Source organism: Chelonoidis abingdonii, chromosome 1 (genome assembly GCF_003597395.2).
Source record: "Chelonoidis abingdonii isolate Lonesome George chromosome 1, CheloAbing_2.0, whole genome shotgun sequence".
In the NCBI taxonomy this organism is placed as follows: Eukaryota; Metazoa; Chordata; order Testudines; family Testudinidae; genus Chelonoidis; species Chelonoidis abingdonii.
In genome coordinates, this window is record NC_133769.1 from 111,295,372 (window position 1) to 111,315,420 (window position 20,049).

The 20,049-nt window shown below is 44.2% G+C and overlaps 1 protein-coding gene across 2 annotated transcripts in view; it reads left to right on the plus strand.

Annotated features, from left to right (window-relative positions):
• The window catches only part of DGKI (diacylglycerol kinase iota), a 338,722-nt gene that overhangs the window by 311,833 nt on the left and 6,840 nt on the right, over positions 1–20,049 (plus strand). For both annotated transcript variants that reach the window (XM_075069054.1, XM_032783200.2), the window contains exons 29-32: positions 7,483–7,520; positions 10,702–10,822; positions 17,557–17,593; positions 19,659–19,758. In XM_075069054.1, the coding sequence (XP_074925155.1) occupies positions 7,483–7,520; positions 10,702–10,822; positions 17,557–17,593; positions 19,659–19,758 (296 nt within the window). The remainder of the gene's footprint in view (positions 1–7,482; positions 7,521–10,701; positions 10,823–17,556; positions 17,594–19,658; positions 19,759–20,049) is intronic.

The following is a 20,049-nucleotide window of genomic DNA, read 5'->3' on the forward strand; positions in this document are numbered from 1 at the left end:
GTAGCCACAGGTAGTCACCTTGGTTTGAATGAGATGAAATATATCTTCCTTTTGAAAAGGAACTTCTAAGGCAGCACTTGTTGAAATAATAGGAAGTATAAGACAGCTTGGAAATGGTATCACCAGTCATTCTTCGAGTTCTGAGCCATATGTGTATTCATCACATGGGAACGCATGCACTCTAAGTGCCCAAGTCCAGATATTTTAATAAGCAATGTCCATTGGCTTGACTCACAGATGTGCAGTAGATCTCCTTATGCTTCCAAGTAAGGGAATAAGAGGCAGTGCAAGTCAATGCCCACTCAGGACCATCTTACCATCTCATGGTCTGCACTGGAATCCAGTGTCCTCTCCTGCTTCAGCCTTTCAGAAAATCCTGTAAATAAGATTGTAAATAGTTATTCTTTTAGCCTAGTACAGTTACTTTTTTAGTAAAGTTAATGTAGTTTGTTTCCTTGGACTGAGGTTTCCCTTCCTGGGATTGGGGACTATGCCCAGGGTCCTGGGCTTCAAACACTGCATCCCCTGTCCTAGATCCTTCTCTGTCAGCAACAAATGCAGTGCGGCCTCTACTGTCTCGATGAGAAACATTTTGCACAGATTCTAAGGAACTGTTTCCACATAAAAAAACCCCAGACTGCCGGGTAAAGCATGATGGAGGGTAAAGCATGATGAGCAGTTGGGTCTTGGAGATTATCCATGAGGGATACTCTATATAGAGTTCCTCTCCCTCCCTCCCTCCTCACAAACCCCCTTCACGGTCTCCCTTCAGGGACCACTCTCACGAGTTGATTCTTCATCAGGAAGTGGAATCCCTATTGCACTGAGGGGGAATAGAGTGTGTCCCACCTCAGTATCAAGGAAGGAGGGTTCTATTCTCCATATTTCCTAGTCACCAGAAAAGATGGAAAGAGGAGACACATTCTGGAGTTTCAACAACCGAATATCTTCCTTTGAAAGTTGAAATTCAGGATGGTTTTATTGGTATCTCCTCTCTTCAAGAAGGATACAGTTTGTGGCTCTCAACATGAAGGACACATATTGTCATATAGACATTCAGCCCCCCCACAGGTGGTTCCTAAAGGTTATGGTGGGCTCAGAGCACTTTCAATTTCAAGTCCTCCCCTTCAGACTTGCAGCAGCACCCAGAGTGTTAATGGAAGTTTTCTCCCTGATGGTGGCCCAGATAAGACATCAGCGCCACACAGTCTTTCTGTATTTCAATGACTGGCTCCTGGTAGGCCACTCTTGAATGGAGGTCAGGTTGGCTATTCAGTTCCTGATTCAAAGTCTCGCAGCCCTAGGAATTTTTGCAGAGAAAAGTCAATTTTATCCCCCATGAGGAAAATGAACTTTATAGGGGCAACATTGGCCTCTGTTTCTGCCAAAGCCTTCCTTCCTGTAGAAAGATTTCAAATGATGCATAATCTCATTTCTTTGATTTCCCAGAGACCAAAGACTAGAGCAGGGATAGGTAACCTATGGCACGTAGGCCGACAGTGGCACACAAGCTGATTTTCAGTGGCACTTACACTGCCTGGATCCTGGCCACCAGTCCGGAGGACTTGGCATTTTAATTTAATTTGAAATGAAACTTCTTAAACCTTTTAAAAATCGTATTTACTTTATATACAACAAAAGTTTACTTATATATTATAGACTTATAGAAAGAGACCTTCTAAAAACATTAAAATGTGTTACTGGCACGCGAAAGCTTAAATTAGAGTGAATAAATGAAGACTCAGCACACCACTTCTGAAAGGTTGCTGACCCCTGTTATAGACTTAGAGAGAGACCTTCTAAAAAACATTAAAATGTATTACTGGCATGCGAAGCCTTAAATTAGAATGTATACATGAAGACTCAGCACACCACTGCTGAAAGGTTGCCGACCCCTGGACTAGAGTGTGAATGTGCCTATTGCTGCTAGGTCATATGGCAGCCAGTACTTATGTGACACCTATCACCAGGCTTCATCTACGTTCTCTGCAGGCCTGGCTCAATTCAGTCTGCTTACTCAACAAACACCATATCAACTCCCCAGGTGACCAGGGTCTTCATTCCTTTACTTGGTGGTCAAACACAGACAAGGTACGAGTGGGAGTTCCTTTCTCCTCTCCCACTCCCACCATTGTAACAGATCCATCCCTTCTGGGGTGGGGGAGACACCTGAAGAGTCACACTGTGCAAGCGTGTGGACCCCATGAGAGGTCAGACTGCATGTCAACATTATACAGCTGTGGGCAGTTTGCCTTGCTTGCAAGACCATCTTCCCACTCATTTGCTCCATCCCCATCCAAGTGATGGCAGACAATATTGCCACTGTGATGTACATAAACAAATAGAGGAGCGGGATTTCACTCGCTTTGTCTGGAGGCAGTCAGGCTTTGGAACTGGTGCATAAGGCACATAATCACCATCCAGGCACACCTCCCAGAAGTTCACAACTATTTAGCAGACAATGTCAGCAGGCATTTCTCAGCGGACCATGAGTGGGAAATCCAGGTCTCCATTCTGTTGGACATGTTTACATGATGGGGCACACCTTTATGGGACTTCTTTATGTCACAAATGAACATAAAACTTCCTCTATGTTGTTCCTGAGGAGCCAGAGGTGCGACTCCCAAGGTGAAACTCTCCTACCATCCATAAAAAGCAGTCTCAGATACGAGTTTCCTTCCATCACCCTGCTTCCACAGGTGCTGAGAAAGATACTTTGTGAAGAGGCCAGGGCCATTCTCCTAGGAGTAGGGCCCTACCAAATTCATGGCCATGGAAAAACTTGTTACAGGCCATTAAATCTGGTCTGCCCTTGTGAAATCTGGTCTTCTGTATGCTTTTCCCTACTATACAGATTTCACGAGGGAGACCAATGTTTCTCAAACTGAGAGTCCTGACCCAAAAGGAGTTGCAGGGAGATCACAAGGTTATTTTAGGGGGATCATGGTATTGCTACCCTTACTTCTGCACTGCCTTCACAGCTGGGTGGTCGGAGAGTGGCAGCTGCTGACTGAGGGCCCAGCTCTGCAGGCAGCAGGGCAGAAGTAAGGGTGGCAATACCATACCATGCCATTCTTACTTCTGCACTGCTGCTGGTGGCAGCTCTGCCTTGAGAGCCAGGCTCCCAGCCAGCAGCTGCTGCTCTCCAGTTGCCGAGCCCTGAAAGCAGCGCTGCTCACAATTCCTTTTTGGGTCAGGGCCCCTACAATTACAATACTGTGAAATTTCAGATTTAAATAGCTGAAATAAGGAAATTTACGATTTTAAAAATCCTATGACCATGAAATTGGTAGGGCCTTACCTATGCGTCCAGACAGTTTTGGTTCCCAGATCTTCTGTCAGTGTCATCCTGTCCTCCTCTAGTCAAAATCCACCCCTTCCCAGAACTGATGCAGGACAGGGGCAGGGTCAAACAGCCCAACCCAGGCTCTCTCCCTGTCCCAGACTGATGTTTCGATGGGAGTCAGAAGTAGAGCTCTTGTTCATCACCTCTTCAGGCTATACTGAGAGTAGAAAACAATCCACTAGAACCTGTTGTTTGGATGAGCCTGATAGTCCTGCACCCAGTCTCTTCTATCATTTTAGATTACCTCCTGTCCCTAAAGAATTCTTGTCTTTCAATCCACTCATTTCGAATCCACCTAGCAGCCATTAGTGCCTTCCTCCCTCCAGTAGACAGGTGCTCTGTTTTTATGCACCCAACTATGACACTGTTCATGAAGGGCCTTGTTCAGGCCTTCCTGACAGTCATTAAATCAACATCACTATGGGATCTTAACCACATGCTGTCAAAACTTAGTGGTTCTCCATTTGAACTCTTAGCGACATGTTACATGTCCCACCTGTCCATGAAGGTAGTGTTTGTAATGCCCCTCAATTCGACCAGGAGTGAAGTGGGAGCTCCCATGGTGGACTCTCCCTTTATAGTATTTCAAAAGGACAAAGTATCCCTTCACTCTCAATTTCTACCCAAGGTCTTTTCTGAATTCCATCTTAACCAGTGGATTACCACTTACCAGTCTTTTTCTAAAACCCTATGCTTTGTCTGAAGAGAAGAGACTTCACTCCTTCAATGTCAGGGATGCATTGGCCTTTTTCCTGTAAACAACCAAGCTCATCAGGAAGAATATGAGACTCTTCTTTGTGACAGCAGAGTGATCCCATGGTCAAACTATATCCTCTCAGAGGATTTCTGTGTGTGTTTCTGGCTGAATTATCAAATGCTACAAACTGGCTTGCATCCCACCTCCCACTGCATGAGAGCACAGGCCACCACGATAGCATCCCAGCAGGAGGTCTCAGTGCAGGACACATGCAGAGCAGCCACCTGGAGCTCCATACACATGTTAGCTAGGCATTATGCTCAAGTCTAGGCCTTTGCTGCGGATGCAGCAGTGAGCTCTGCAATACTGCACGTGTCTTTGTTGCTGGCTTTCTTGCATCAGTCTAAAGTCTGAGTACTGCCTGTCTATCACCCACAAGTGGAATACACATAGGGACCATCACTTGAAGAAGAAATGGAGGTTACTTGCTGTAACTGGAAGTTCTTCAAGATGAGTAGTTCCTGTCTGTATTCCACTTCCTGCCTCCATCCCCTCTGCATTTGGATCTGGATTGGATTAGCTGTGAGAAGAGGAATTGAGGGGATATTCAGCCACACTGCCTCAAATACCCTGGGAAGCACAAGGACTTGTGCTGTACAAGTGCTGGCCAACGGACGCTGCTTGTTAAAATCTTCAGATTCGGGTGCATGCAGACCCATGTGTGGACCACACACGTCAAAGAACTTCCAGTTAAAGTAAGTAATCGCCATTTCTTGACTCCTCATTTTGTGAGGAGGACACAGTATTTATATGAATGTCTTATAGAAAATATAAGTAACCCACAAGACAGCGATTCTGAAGGGGTCAGATTTTCCAAGGAGACAAAAGACAAGACTTGTATACAAAATGAGCAACAAATAAACACAAGGGGCCAAATTCTGCTGTGTTGCACTGGTATAAATCCATTGAAGACAGAGAAGAAACACTAGATTTAAATCCAGTGATGTGAAAACCAAGTCGGAGGCACAACATTGTATTTTCCCAACTCTGGCTCTTATCCTTTGCTTTCTGTCTCCTTCTTTACTTAAGAACTTTGTGCAGCTGCCAGGTGATTTATAATACTTAGTTTGTTAACCAGTGCTCACTCAGAAACTGCCTTAAGTGCTGCAGGATAAATATGAACTGTGATTGTAGCACTGCTTTCCAAATTCAGAGCTCTGCTGGGTGAAGTTTTGCTTTTCCCCACTGCTACACAGCCAGGGGATGAAGTGAGAAAAGGTCCCCAAATCTCCTGCACAAAAATGACATTGCTTAGGCAATAGAAATCCACCTCTTGCATACCGTGCAGCTTTCCTTGTGCTTTAAAAGAAAGAAACATTTGTTGGTTTCTCCCTTGTCTCCCCTGCAGTGTTTAAGTCATTTGTGATGTTATTCCTGGAGTAGTAATGAGCTCCTTGTGGAATAGTCACCATGGAGGTTCCAGTGCTGTGTTTGCCAGATAAAATACTATGATATTGTTTTTCTTATTCTTCCTTTAGTCCCTGATTCAGGAAAGCATCCTTATCCAGACAGCACTTAAGCACATCCTTAACTTTACACTTCTGCCTAAAGTTAAGCACATACTTAAGTGCTGTTCTAAAACAAAGATGGGCTTAGGCACTAACATGCTCTTCTGTCTCATGGGCCTTAATACAATTTTTTCCAGAAAGATTAGTTCACTATTGATTTTTGCTGTATATGTAATGCTAAGAGGAGGGAAAGAGAGGAGAAAATAGCTCTGTGGTAGAAAACTTGCATCACCCTCACTTATTTGTGGTTACTTACTGTCCGGAGAGTGTAGAAACTCTCCTGTGAGTTACATAGTTCAGCTATGACCAAAATACCTGGAACTTTGGTCTCTTCCCACCCTCTTTTCTTGTAATCTGATTAGGAATGGGGGAGGCAGTATATGAGGATTCACAGATTCCAAGCCCAAAAGGGAGCATTGTGATTATCTAGTCTGATCTCTTGTATACCAGAGGCCATAGAACTTCCCCCAAATAATTCCGTTTGAACCAGAGCATGTCTTTAAAGAACATCCACTCTTGATCTAAAAATTGCCAGTGGTGGAAAATCCACCACTGCCCTTGGTAAATTGTTCCACTGTTAAAAACAGTGGGAAGAGAAAGTGACTTGCACTTTCCATCAGGAGCAGAACCAGGAATGGAACCTTGATCCCCTGTCTAGCATCCTATCCACTGGCTCCCAGCTAATTGTTTGTATTACAGAAGTGCCTAGACACCCCAAATGAGACACTAGTTTCACTGTGATCATCTAGTCTGACTCCTTGCATGCTTCTCCTGACCTATAAATCAATGTGGCCTACTGGGTAGGGTGAGGCATTGGACTGGGAGATCTGGGTTCTAGTCTCAGTGCTTCCACTGACATGCTGCATGACCTGGAGTATCTTGCCTTTCTTTTCCCTCCCAACCATTGTCTGTTTATTGCAAGTGCTGCAGGGGCTGTCTCTTATGATGTGTTTGTGCTATGCCTACTAGAATGAAAGCCTGAATCTCAGTTGGGGTGTGTAGGGATTATTAAATAATTTATAATGCTCTGCTTTCCTGTTTGTTTATTTCTGAGTCTTCTGCTATCCACTGCTGGGACTGATTGTTCATCAGTATAAATCTTGAGAGGATCCCAGGAAGGTCCTTCTTTGCATTCAGTGTTGGCCTATCTGTGCTCCCATTTAAGTGAATGGGAGTTTCACTGTTGACCTCAGTTGGAACAGAGTTAAACCAATTCTGCAAGCACATTGCAAATTACATAACATGTTGTAAGTTGAGCATTCAAAAATTGAGGCACACAAATTGAATGGCCACTTCTGAAAACATTGGCCTAAACTTTTGGTAGTGTTTGACACAATATAGTTTATACTCCCTCCCCAATTCTGTAATGCTTACCAGAGGGTATGAGTACACTGGAACTGGAAGGGGTGATTCCCAGCCCAAGGAGACACCCATACTAGCTCTGATAAAGCTAATGCAGTAAAAACAGAAGTGTAGCCACGTGTGGCATGGATTGCAGGAGGGACTAGCTTCCCTGAATATGCACTTAGGGTCTCGGACAGGATTGTCCTTGGGGTGGCTAGCGTATCCCACTGCTCATGCTGCTGCAGCTACGTTTCTATTTTTAGCACACTAGCTTGATCAGAGCTAGCACAGGTTCATCTGCTTGACCTGGAACTTGCACTTTCAGCTCCAGTGTAGCCATACCCAGAGCATGGTTCTGGTGATTTAAGATTGTGTCACTAGAATGCAAGCTTGTTGGGGCCAGGGGACCTTGCCTCCTATGTATTTTTAATACTGTCAAGCACTGTACTCATCTGTGGAACTATGTAAATATTAATTGTACTGGTGTCCTTATCCCTGATGTTAGTCTTGTCTTTTGTTTTTTGCAGCACTTTTACAAGCAGTAATAGATGGTGATCTTCTAAAGGTAAGTACCGGAAGCTGAGTTTCTCCCTCTTCTCAGTTATTTGCAGTTGTAATGGACTATGAGTTATAGCAGGGGTAGGCAACCTATGGCACGCATGCCAAAGGCAGCAAGCAAGCTGATTTTCAATGGCACTCACACTGCCCGGGTCCTGGCCACCAGTCTGGGGGACTCTGCATTTTAATTGAATTTTAAATGAAGCTTCTTAAAGATTTTAAAAACCTTATTTATTTTACATACAACAACAATAGTTTAGTTATATATTATAGACTTATAAAGAGACCTAAAAATATTCAAATGTATTACTGGCATGCAAAAGCTTAAATTTGAGTGAATAAATGAAGACTTGGCACACCACTTCTGAAAGGTTGCTGACCCCTGAGTTATAGTCTACTCCTCTCTCAAAACATAAACATACTACTGTAAAGATTGATAGCCAAATGCCACTTGCAGGGTACATTGAATATTAGAGGAATAATAGCCAAGTGAGATATGATTAAAATTCAAGTGAATAGAATCTGGTGTTATACTGCACCTTTCATACTCCAGGAATCCCAAAGAACTTCATGGAGCAATGGGTTGATTACACAATGAAATGATTATATAGGCAAATGCAGTGCTGAGCCATACAGTATCACCAACCCAACCTTGCACAGTAAAGCCAGTTTTACTGAAAGGGGAATGTTGGTCAGAACACCAGATTTGCCCCCAATTCTTTTTAAAGAGTGTAAGGATATTTGCAGCTTCCGCCTAGACAACTACAAAGGTAGGAAGAAGGGACTTCAGTTTAGCATTTCATGCTCTGATAGAGGACACTTCTGATAGTTCCTCAGTCTCTGCTCCCTTTGCACTGCACTGTAATGTCAGTATTAACAATGAACCAAGTTCTTCGGACATTCAGAAGGGCTTGAAGCCCAAGAAACCTTGGCCCAGCCCTAAGTGTCAGCTATTGGGAACTCTCTCAGGAAGAAGGAAAGGGGGCAGAGGGAAAGTGTTTAATTCCTATAAGTGTGAAGCTTTCTTCTGACAATTGCAATCCCTATTTTTCAGCAGCTAAGGGTACATTTACGCAGTGAATAAAAACCTCATGCTAATGAGTCTCAAAGCCAGAGTCAACTCACTCAGGCTTTGGGGGCTAAAAATAGCATTGTAGATGTTCCTGCTCAGTCTGGAGCCCAGGCTCTGAAATCTAACAGTGGGGGTAGGTCTCACAGCCTGGGTTCTATTTTTTAGCCCTGTAGCACAAGCCTAAGTCAGTTGACCCAGGCTCTGAAACTCGCTACCACTGTTTTTGTTTGTTTGGTTTTTGTTTTTGTTTTTTTGTTTTGCTTGTTTTGTTTTGCTGTGTAGATGTACCCTAAATGGTTGGGATTTGCAAACATGCCCCAGAATTTGGGTGAGTATTGTGACTAACAGTTGCAACATTAACTGGAAAAAGCCTTGAAGCTATATGAAAAAGTGGCAATTCTGTTACTCCTGATCTTTGCCTATAGAAACACACCTCTGCCCCCACTTTCCCACTGGCAACAGCAGTAGCAATGATTCACTGTAACCACCATTTGTTTGTACAATATTGCTTTTTCCCTCATATCACATTCTGTTCTGGATTTCACAGCACAGTTTCCCCATCCCTTAACGCTATTGTAATTTATAAGATGCAACTCTCCCTTGAATCTTCTGCAGGTGCATCAAGACTTTGTGTCATGACATAATAATATCCCATTGTCATAATGCAATCTGAACACTGTTTTTTGTAGTGTGTTTTACAAATTCCCAGAGCCTGCAGCAACTTTAAGAAGCAATCACCTGCTCTTTCCTGCCTTCCCAATGCGGGTCTTCCCCTACAATGAGATCCAAGTAGAAAAGTGTGTGAGGGGGGAGGAATATATGGATAAGGAAGTAGGAGGTACAGCATGTATATCCAATATATGGATAAGGAAGTAGGAGGTACAACAGATCTCTGGCATGTTGGTTTCCTTGCAGAGGTTCAGATCTTCTCGAGGCAGGAGTAGGAAAGGCAAGGCAGGAAGATTTTGGGAAAAGACCCCAAACCTAATTCTTAAAAGATACTTCCCATGATATCAGCTGCAAATACTTACAAGTGTATTTAGGAATGATCCTTTGGTACTTAGAGCCCCTACTGGCTAAAAATATACATGCGAATATACATGAAAATATAAAGAGCAATTTACTATTTCCAAGCAATATACAGTGTGTACCCAATCCTGAACACATGGGCCATTCACAAATTCATATACAGACTTAGACTGTAGCACCACCACTGTAATAACATGTATTCATACAAACACACAGCGATCCACCCCACCACACATCTGCACAGGGCATAACCAAGACACCCACATGCACGTAAACTCTGTATCTGAATCTCTGCAGATGGACTTGGGACATAAAACACCCAAACTACAGCTCCCATAAGAAACTGTGTATTTCCAAATACATTTTTTGGGTTTGGCTCAGTTTTGTTGGTTTACGTGTGTTTGGTTTTTTGATCAGAAAGTTGAAATGTTCCATAGAAAGCAAACACTTTTTGTGAACTGTGTAGTTGAAAACCCAATTTTTCATTAAAATTTACAAACAAACAAAAACCTCAAATAATTTCAATGATTTTTTTGTTATCAGCCCTACTTGCAAGCAATAAGTCATCTACAGTATATCACCAATGATCCACTGCTAAGGAAATGTGATTTGACATTGTTAACTCACTGTGTTGTAAGTCTTGCTAGTTTTAGGTCAAAAGCCTTTGCTGTGCATTGTAAGGGCCTAAAAGTTTGGCTAGTGGTTACCACTGCTCCTTTTTAGCCATCTGCTAGCAAATCTGACAGTTAATCAGAGGTGGCTCCAGACACCAGCACACCAAGCACATGCCTGGGGCGGCAAGCCACAGGGGACGCTCTGCCGGTCGTCGTGAGGGCGGCAGGCAGGTTACCTTCGGTGGCATGCCTGCGGAGGGTCCGCTGGTCCCGCGGCTTCGGCAGACCTCCCACAGGCGTGCTGCTGAATTTGCAGGACTGGGGACCTCCCGCAGGCAAGCCACCAAAGGCAGCCTGCCTGCCATGCTTGGGGTGACAAAATCCCTAGAGCCACTAATTTACCTGTATGTTTATTTACCTGGGCACCTTGTTCTACAGTTTTCTTGTCCTCTTCCTGTACATTTACGTTCCAGTTCATAGAATGCTGTAAGAGAGGAGCTAATCTGTTAATCCAGGGACCTGACCACTGTTCCTTGCTTCACCATGCTGCCAAGACTGGGCACCTTGAAATTGTGAAATACATCTTAGAACATGGTGAGTAATCGTGTGCAAACTCACACAGAATCACATTCCAGGAAGTGTCATTGTAATAGATAAAAGTTTACTCAGAATCCCATACCAATCTATCCTCCTGCGGCAAGTTGCTATGGATTTGGAAGTGTTGAAGCTGGCCCTAGATAAGGGGGAAAGAGTGGAGAGTATAACAGGACAACTTTGTAGGAGATGCAACATTTTCCTAGATTATAAAACCAGAAGGGACTGTTGTGATCATCTGGTTTGATCTCCTGCATAACACAGGCCATAGGACTTCCCTGAATTCTGTAGTTTCCTTCATTGAACCCTCTCTCCAGATTGACTCTCACAGCACACCTGGCCTGTGTACTCATCTCCCCCATCCCTCCCCAATATTTCCCTCAGGCACATCTTGCATGTGTGCATCCCAATTGAATTCCAGCCCAGTTAGACTTATGTGAAAACTCAAGATGAAGTCATAGTTGAAGCTAGCAGGGACGTGAACAGGAAATCCATGAGAAGGAGTCTCCTCAGCTAACAGAGAAAGTGTGAGGAGGCTATGGCAAGATTAAATGAAGACAAACCATAGCATTGAGCAAACACCAGCTGTTTTCACCAGTGTGGCAGGAACCCTCTGAAACCTTTCTAGATCCTCTTCCTCTGGGTGTCTCAGCTGCCTTGTTTGTGTAAGTCTCTGGGGAATCTGACTGGGGATTGGCAATGCACTAATGGAGGTCCACTCACTCTCTCCACCTGCATTCAAGAAATTAATAAAAGTCATTTATACACAGGACACTTCTCATTCTTTGATAATCTCTCTGAGGCCACGTCTATACGACGCGCCATTTCGGCGCGTTAAAATCGAAAGCTCGGGGTTTGATATATCGCGTCTCGTCTAGACGGGGATATATCGAACCCAGAGCGCGCTTACATCGATTCCGGAACTCCACCAAAACAAACGGAGTTCCGGATTCGACATGGAGAGCCGCGCACATCGATCCCGCGCGGTGAAGACGGGTGAGTAACTCGATTTTAGATATTCGATTTCAGCTACGCTATTCTCGTAGCTGAAATTGCGTATCTAAAATCGATTTTCACGCGTCATGTAGATGGGGCCTGAGCCAACTTGCTGAAGGTTCATCCGTGTAATGTTTCTGCTTCTCTAAAGTACTTTAAAATGTAGATTGTGACCCTACCACCTTATCAGTATTCAGAGCGTGAAGTATATTAATCAGTGATTTAGATGTTTTCTGACACTTCCTAATATCTTATGCTTCCCCCATAAATCATTTTAGCTAATGTCCATCCTTTCTCATGTGAGAAGATACAGGAATGGTTTTCATCCCTGCTACTGCCTCAATCTCTGCCCAGTCATGTGACCCTGTAGTGTCTCTGCTGCCTATGCACTCTTGGATATGGCTAATGTTAATGGGAGTCACACTGCAAAATACCTTCCAGGGCACACTGCTGAAAATCCAGCACTAAATCATATAGGGAAAATGTTCAGAATGCTAAAAAGGATTAGACAGAACTTTTAGATTCCTCACATTGAACTAGGGAGGTGAATATAATATGATAAAGAAAAGGCAAATCCAATACCATGTGCTCAGAGATAGGGGAGGAGGAAAAAGGAAACATTAATGTGAGGAGGCCCTTTGTGATGATGGGCATATGCCATCTTCAAATACACCAGTGTCGTCATGAGGAGAGGCTGTTCCATGTTCTGGATCTGAAACATTTCAGATGTTAAGAAAAAAAGTCTCAAATTAGAAAAATCATATGTTAGTCATATAAAGATACTGTTATGCAATGCTGCAGTGTACTTATTAGTGCCCTAGAACAACCTGGCATAGTCCCTGGAATGACAATGCAGGTACAAACTCAGTAGGCATCAGAATCACATCTGTTTATTGCTGGAAGACAAGTGTGATGGGGTATGCAGACACTATGCTGAGCAAGAGGGGGTTAATGAAAGCCTGTGGGCCCAATCAGACCCATCCTGTTACACCTATGCAAGGTGTCAAGCCTGGAGGAAGGAGATAAAAGAGGAAAAGCCCAGTTCATTGATGGCTGGCTGAGAGAGGGAGTAGATAACCTGAACTAACCGTGTGAAGAAAGCCCTAGCTGGGGCCAGAGACTGCCTTGAAGCTGCCTGGAAGGAAGAGCCAACTGGGGCTAGAGCCTAACCAGCGACTCCTATGGGTCATAGCCCCCTGGGGAAAGGTGAGACTGGTGCAGGACCTCTGTTTCTTTTGTTTCTCATAAATGGTTTGGCTCTCATTTGTTTTGGGACCAACAGAAGAATCAGCAGGGTAAGAGACTGTGAGGAAGGCCTAGGTACAGGCCATGGTAGGAAGCAATCCAGAGACAGCAGTGGATCTCAACAAATGGACCTCATCTGCTTCATACAGGGTCTCTGGCCTGGAACCCTGAGTGGAGGATAGGCCTGTGTTCCTCTATCAGCCTACCTAGGACAGGGGCATGAACACCCCAGAGCCTATGGCTGACAAGCCCAAAAAGCCTGAAGTTGGGCAGAACCTCTGGTGTGATGTTGCCAGGCCATTGGGCTGTTGGACTCGTGTTTCCCCAGAAGGCCTGGGACTAAAAGTGACCTGGCTGGATAGCCAACTCACAGGAAGAGGTAGACCACCACAGGGCCAGGTCACTGTCGGTGGGGGGCACCAAAGGAGGAGGAGAGCTGCTACACCCTGCCTAGTCAGGAGAGGATGCACGTGCAGTGAATAGACTCTTCTACAAGAATACAGAAGCAACACTTTGCTGGCTCCTGGCATGGCTGTAACAAAGAAGTTTTCCTCTTTCCCAGAGGCAGGAAAAACAGATACAAAACCCTCAACTTCCTCCCAGAATTCCCAGAGTCAGGGTTCCTTCCCATACGGGTGGAGACACACCCTTTAGAAACTGAGTGTGCCAAGAAATGCCCAATCAGCACAGTTGCTCTGTTGCACTACAGAAATAAATCTATGTTAGAAAAGCTAATCTCTTAAATAATCTAGTTGAATTTAATTGGGAAGGGCTTAACCAGTTCTGGTGGGGAAGAATAACCTCCTAAATCTTCATCTGTATTTGGAATCAAACCTGACCTTGATTCTTTATGTGGAGGTTCTCAAATATTTACCCTTAACTAATGGGAGGAGAATATGTGCTGGTGATTCTCATCCCCTTTCCATGGAGCGGAGTAGGATATTTTCTGTCTTCTCCCCTATGTGTTCAGGAGGAGGGAGTGGGTCTAGTCACTCATGCAGTGTCTTTTGGTAGATTAGTGAGATGACACTGATAGGTATTGTGTTAACTTTTGTTGAGATGAGGCAGAGCTAGTGGAATGTCAGTCAGTATCCTCAGCAGTAGGCCCAGTCCTGAACATTCCTCAAACTTCAACAGCCTTGCTACCGTCCAGTGGAGTTATACTCTGAATACACAGAGGGAGCAGATCTATTGAGTAGGAAAGTGCCATTTTTAGTCCTTTTTCAGAGTCCTATCAGTTTACTTTGGTGAGAAGGATACAGTTTTACCACTGTTAGCACTGAAGAGCCAACACAATTCTGGGTGTGTGAGCTGGATTCTATTTCGGCTCACATCATGAACAGACTTATTAGGTAAATTCCAAATATAGGGCCAAATTCTCCTCTAAATGACATGTATGTAATCCCGTTGAAGGCACAGGGATTGCATAACTGTGCTAAGCACATAACTAGAAGAAAGTGAGGTTGCAGTGGTATAACCGAGTGCAGCATTTGACCTGCAAAATCTTTGTTGCAAAATCAGGTACCTAAGCCAGCTAGACCACTATGTGGCTTTGCTATCACAGTTTGAGGCTGACAGATAGAAAATCCATCTTTTTACTTGTAAGCAAATTTTATATGGAAATTATTGAGACACAAAAAATATGGAAACCCACAATGTCACTTTTCAAAATAGAGCCCCACCCTTAAGTCATGGGGGTGACCCTGAGTCAAGTTAAAAAGACATCAACTGTAAAAGACAGTTACTGTTAACCTCTTCCTAGGATTGAATTTGAAGAGGGAAGGAGTAGCTTTAACAGGCTCAGTTTGAAGGAGTAGGGTTTGCTGCACGTATTGAGGACTTTCAGCCTGCATGGTGCCATAGATTTTGGAAATGCCTTGGAAATGTGGTCATTTAGTTTCTTTTCTATTGTAGTGAGCTCAGCTAAAGGGCAACTGTTTGCTTTTGAACATCTCACTCCTTGTCCCTCCCCAAAACCCAGACTGCTATGCCTCCTGAGAAATCAGAGAGTGGGTTTGGTGGAGCAAACGGGAGGAGGGGACAGAGGGAGGGAGGAAAAAAGTTAGCTTTTCTGTGTGAAATTACTATCAGACATTAAGGACGGAGAGTGATCTCAGCTGGTTTTCTCCCCAGTGGTTCTTGCTTTTCAGCTCCTTTCAAGTGAACTCCCTCCTGTCCCCTATTTTATTTTCCTGGGCCTTTTTTTTTATTCCTCCACCTCCCAACACATTTCTATCTTTTGTTTTTATTCCCTCCCCTGCTGTTTTCCTTGATAGAACTCTCACTCATGCATTTCCCTTCCGGACTTCTACTGTGTTATTTTGTCCTCTCTCTTTCTGTGTCTCAGTCCCCTTTTCTTTCTTTGTCTCTTGTCCCAGTAAAACAGGCAGCTCCCCACTGGGCCAGGATGACAGTGCTGTTAGCTTTCCCAGTGCCAGCCTTTCCCACATCTGTGCAGCTTTTGTCCTGCACCAGAGGGGGATTTGGAATGATCGGCTGGCAGCGCCAGGGAGACTGATGTAAAAACAAGGTCCAAAAAGAGGGGTTGGGGAGTTAGAAGGAGGGCATGAAATGGTTTAAGAGAAGCACTGCTGAACATAAATAAGGGCCCAGCTTAATATTATGCATGACTCAGTGCCTCCAGTTTCAGCTGTAAACATAAGAGAACAAAACAACAATCTTGGTACCATATTGTTCTGTGAATTGTATACTACCAGTCTCTGTCCCTCATGCTGACTGTGATAGTTGGGATGCTGATAAATAGCTTAGTTCAGTGTAATATCATATAAACCCCCTTCCCTAAGATGGCAGAACATGTGCTGGCTTTCTTATTTGTATATTTTTAGAATGCTTTTTGAGCCCCTTGCCATCAACCCCATCCCCCTTCACCCTAATTTCATCCCTTTTCATCCCAGTCCAATTTTCTCTCCTTCTTGGTCTCCCTGCTTAGCAGGCCTAATCCCCCATCACTTTAACCCAGCTCCTTTGCCACCCCAGACCAATTACCTCATACTCCTTCCCTTTCTCCCCTGATGCCCTAGCCCAGTTTCTCTTTTTACCCTTACTCTATCTACCAAGGCACTTTCCACCCCAGTCAAACTGTCTTCCTCTCTTCCCACGCCACTCCTCACTCAATCAAAGTTGTCTCCATGTCCAAAAGAAGTGTGTATGTATCTGGGAGTGCCAAAGCTCCAGTTGTGTTTCCCAGTGGGCTACAGTGTATTGTCTAAGCCTAGTGGCTGGCAAATGTCAACGTTGGTAAGCTGAAAGAGCATCATTGCCTGAAAAGAACAATCTTTTGACAGACCCTAGATTTTTTTTTTCTTAGTTGTCTGATTCTAATGGAATGAGACATTCAAATTTCATGTTCCCGCTTATTGGCATGCAGGGGCTTCAGAGCCTCAAGGAGTTGCCTATTTTCCTCCTTCCTCCATGCTCCTAGGCCCTTCATCATATCTAACTACCTTTCTAGTCAAGGAGGGTTGAATGTGGAACCCATCATTGTTGCTCCTTATTAAGATTAATGCTGTGTAGCACTTTGAAAATGTAAAAGCGTTGTGTATGTCTGAAGTATTACTGTTGGACTACAGTGCAGTCTTTCCAAGTAAGAACTGAATGTGCTATGTCTATAGCACCCATAGTCCCTGCTGTGTCGGGAGTGGGCCCCCAAAGCAGCTAATTATGGGAGCGGGTTCCCTAGTAACTGGTGAAATCTCAGATGCTATAAATCGCCATAGGAGGTTTGAGGTCATTGCAGCAGCCAGTGGAACCATTTGAGCACATTGCTGGTAACTTGAGGCAAACAGTGAGGCTGCAGGATTCCTTAAAGATTTATACAGTGTAAGGGTATGGGGAATGGGACTGCTTTTCCAACCTCCCACAGTGTGAAGCTGGAGGAGGAAGATAGTGGGCCACCTACAATTCCAGGAGACAGCCAGTTGGCTTCCCTCAATGATATTGAAAATGTTTGTTTTTGGGGAGGGGGTGCAGGCCATTGAGTCCTGCTCTCCTCCCTTCCAACACACCCACAGGAAAACAGCAAAAGAGGAAAAGAAGAAGGGTTCTATTTTGTGCTTTTGTAACGAATAGTGTAAAATTTGGTGGTTTCAGATGAGATTTGATGTAAACTTTGCAGGATCATTCAACCTGAAAGTCAAAGTTGAATTTGGGGAATATGAACCCACAGGCAATGAAACTTCAAAGAAAGGTTCACCATACCCACCTCTAACCAAACCCACAATATTAGGCACAGTTTTACTGGTTAGAACAATAATCAGCCAATCATAGAACATAAAGCATACCATGTTACATGTGAGAGAGACAAGCTTTCGAGCTTATCCTCACAGGTCTGTGTGAGCTTGAAAGCTTGTCTCTCTCACCAACAGAAGTTGCTCCAATAAAAGATATTACCTCACCCACCTTGTTTCTCTAATATCCTGCGACCCACATGGCTACAACAAAACTGCATATGACATATGTGACTTTCTTCACAGGTCCATCGGAATTACTGGATATGACAGACAGTGAAACGTAAGTGCAGCCCACTTGAGACCCACTTCCTTCAATGATTGATTTGTTTCACTTTCCTTCCCTTTGTGCTCATTGGAAATCTCTTGGTGTGGTACAAAAGTTAAAATAAAAATGTGTGAAAATGGCAGACTTCTGAAAAAGGATTCCCAACCTCAATGAGCACCACACCCCTCCTTCCAAGCTCCAAAACCAAACTCCATTCTCTCCCCTCATCTCCTAATTGCCCTAATTCTCCTAGAGCAGCAGTTCTCAAACTGGGGGTCGTGACCCCTCAAGAGGTTATTATGTGGGGGGATCACGAGCAGTCAGCATCTACCCCCAAGCCACGCTTCGTCTTCAGCATTTATAATAGTGTTAAATATAAAAAAAGTGTTTTTAATGTAAAGGGGGAGGTGCACTCAGAGATTTGCTGTCTGAAAGGGGTCACCAATGCAAAGGTTTGAGAACACTGTCCTAGAGGAAAACAGGTGAGATTTGCAATGTCCTGACACTAACTGAATCTAGGCACTGAGGGCCCAACAGGGATAGTTAATTCCAAAGGCAAGAAAGAACTTCTTGCTGACAATGCCCTCCCACAAGCAGAGAAGATTTTTATCTCAAATAGTCAGAACCCAAACCATTTTGGACTTTATAGGGTTAAGCCACAGCTGCTCTATGATTAGAGTGATCAGATATCCTGATTTTATAGGGACAGTCCCAATATTTTGGACTTTGTCTTATATAGGTGCCTATTACCCCTACCCCCACCCCCATCCTGATTTTTCACACTTGCTGTCTAGTCACCCTGTCTATGACCCCTTTGCACCATCTGTACTGAGCTGCCACAAAAGGGCCATAATAGGGTAAGCATAGCCTTGTCACAGGGATGCTTCCCCTGCAGGGAGAGTTCCAGAGTACGCTGGAAGAGGGCACGAAGAGGCGTGTGTGGAACATTCCCATGCACTAGTGATTCTATACCATGCAATGGTGCAAAGGGGCCATTGCAACAGAGGTGCAAGTTAGGGCAGCATCCAGGGCTTCCCTAGCCTTTACCATAGGTTAAACCATTCACCATCTAATCCTGAAAACAGGAGTTGCAAACCACTTCCCTTCTGTCCCTGCAGTAGCTCTAGCACTAGTACAGGCATGAATCTGTCCTTTAGTTCTCAGCTGGAAATCAGTTGGTATCTAGTGCTGCATCTTTGGTTCAAATCCCAGCTAGGAGAGATTTGTCACACTGGTGTCCAGTTAATGTTTCAACTTGCCCCATTCCATGTGTTGAGTCTGAAATTCCTTTGAACACACACGAACACACACACACACAACCCTGCTGGCTCGGTATATGTGTGAAATCTGCCCTGCTAGAGCATAGTTCTTGGCATTCATTTTTCACAGATGTATAGTGGCACCCTCTGGTTGATATTGCCACTAACAGAGCCTCCCTCCACTCCCACCCAGAGCACACATTCTCCTCCTCTTCCTCATCAGATGAGCAAGATTACTTCAACTTCAGTGGTATTGAGACTGTCTCTGCATCCTGTGAAAATCAGAATGGTTTAGAGCTTTAAAGTGAATGCCTATCTCCAGCTGTGGAGGACTAGAACACTAACTCACTAATGGAGGTCAGGAAGAGGTGGGGATCTGGGCTCAGGCAACAATATGGTGCAAGCGCTGACTTTGGCAGGCAGAAGTTTTGACTTCCATGTATCTGTCCCTGCTTGCAGGAGCCAAAGAGTCATAATATTTAGTTTGGGTAGGAAATAATAGAAAAAAATCACCACTATTTACCCTACAGTGAATTAACAGAAAGGCAGCTAACTTGCTTTTCCAGCAGCCAGAAGAATGTGGTGATCTGTTTCTGTAAGAGTACTAATAGGAAGGAAATATATGAAGGCAACAGTTCCTGTTCCCTTCCCCACCCACCTGGATGCCATATGTGCATTATAAGCTGCTCTACTGATCCAGAGGGTATGCAATCTGAGGAAGAAAGTGTACATGTCTATGCCAAGGATAACAGAAGAGATCTTCACAAAAATGCTGCATTTTTCATTTTAACTTATGGCTAGTTTCCTCTGCTTTGGTTTAGGGGTGAGACAGCGTTGCACAAGGCTGCCTGCCAGCGCCATCGTGGCATCTGCCAGCTCTTGGTGGATGCGGGAGCGTCTCTAAGAAATACAGATTCCAAGGTAACCAAACCAAATGAACCAATTATAAAATACTTTAGACGAGTGAGACCAATCAGCATCTGTCCCCATTATTGAGGCCCTCTGTATGTTCCAAAAGCATTTCTTTTCAAACAAGTCATTTTATTTAGAAAAATGTCTTGATTTAAACAAACACAAGAGACCCGAGTTAAGTCCCCAACCTGGGTCATCTTTGCCATAGTGATAACCTGTCCTGAAACTGTTTGTCAAATGGAGTGTCAGTGAGGCATCTCCAGGGCAGAGTAGTATCATCACTGGACATTGTAAAAAGAG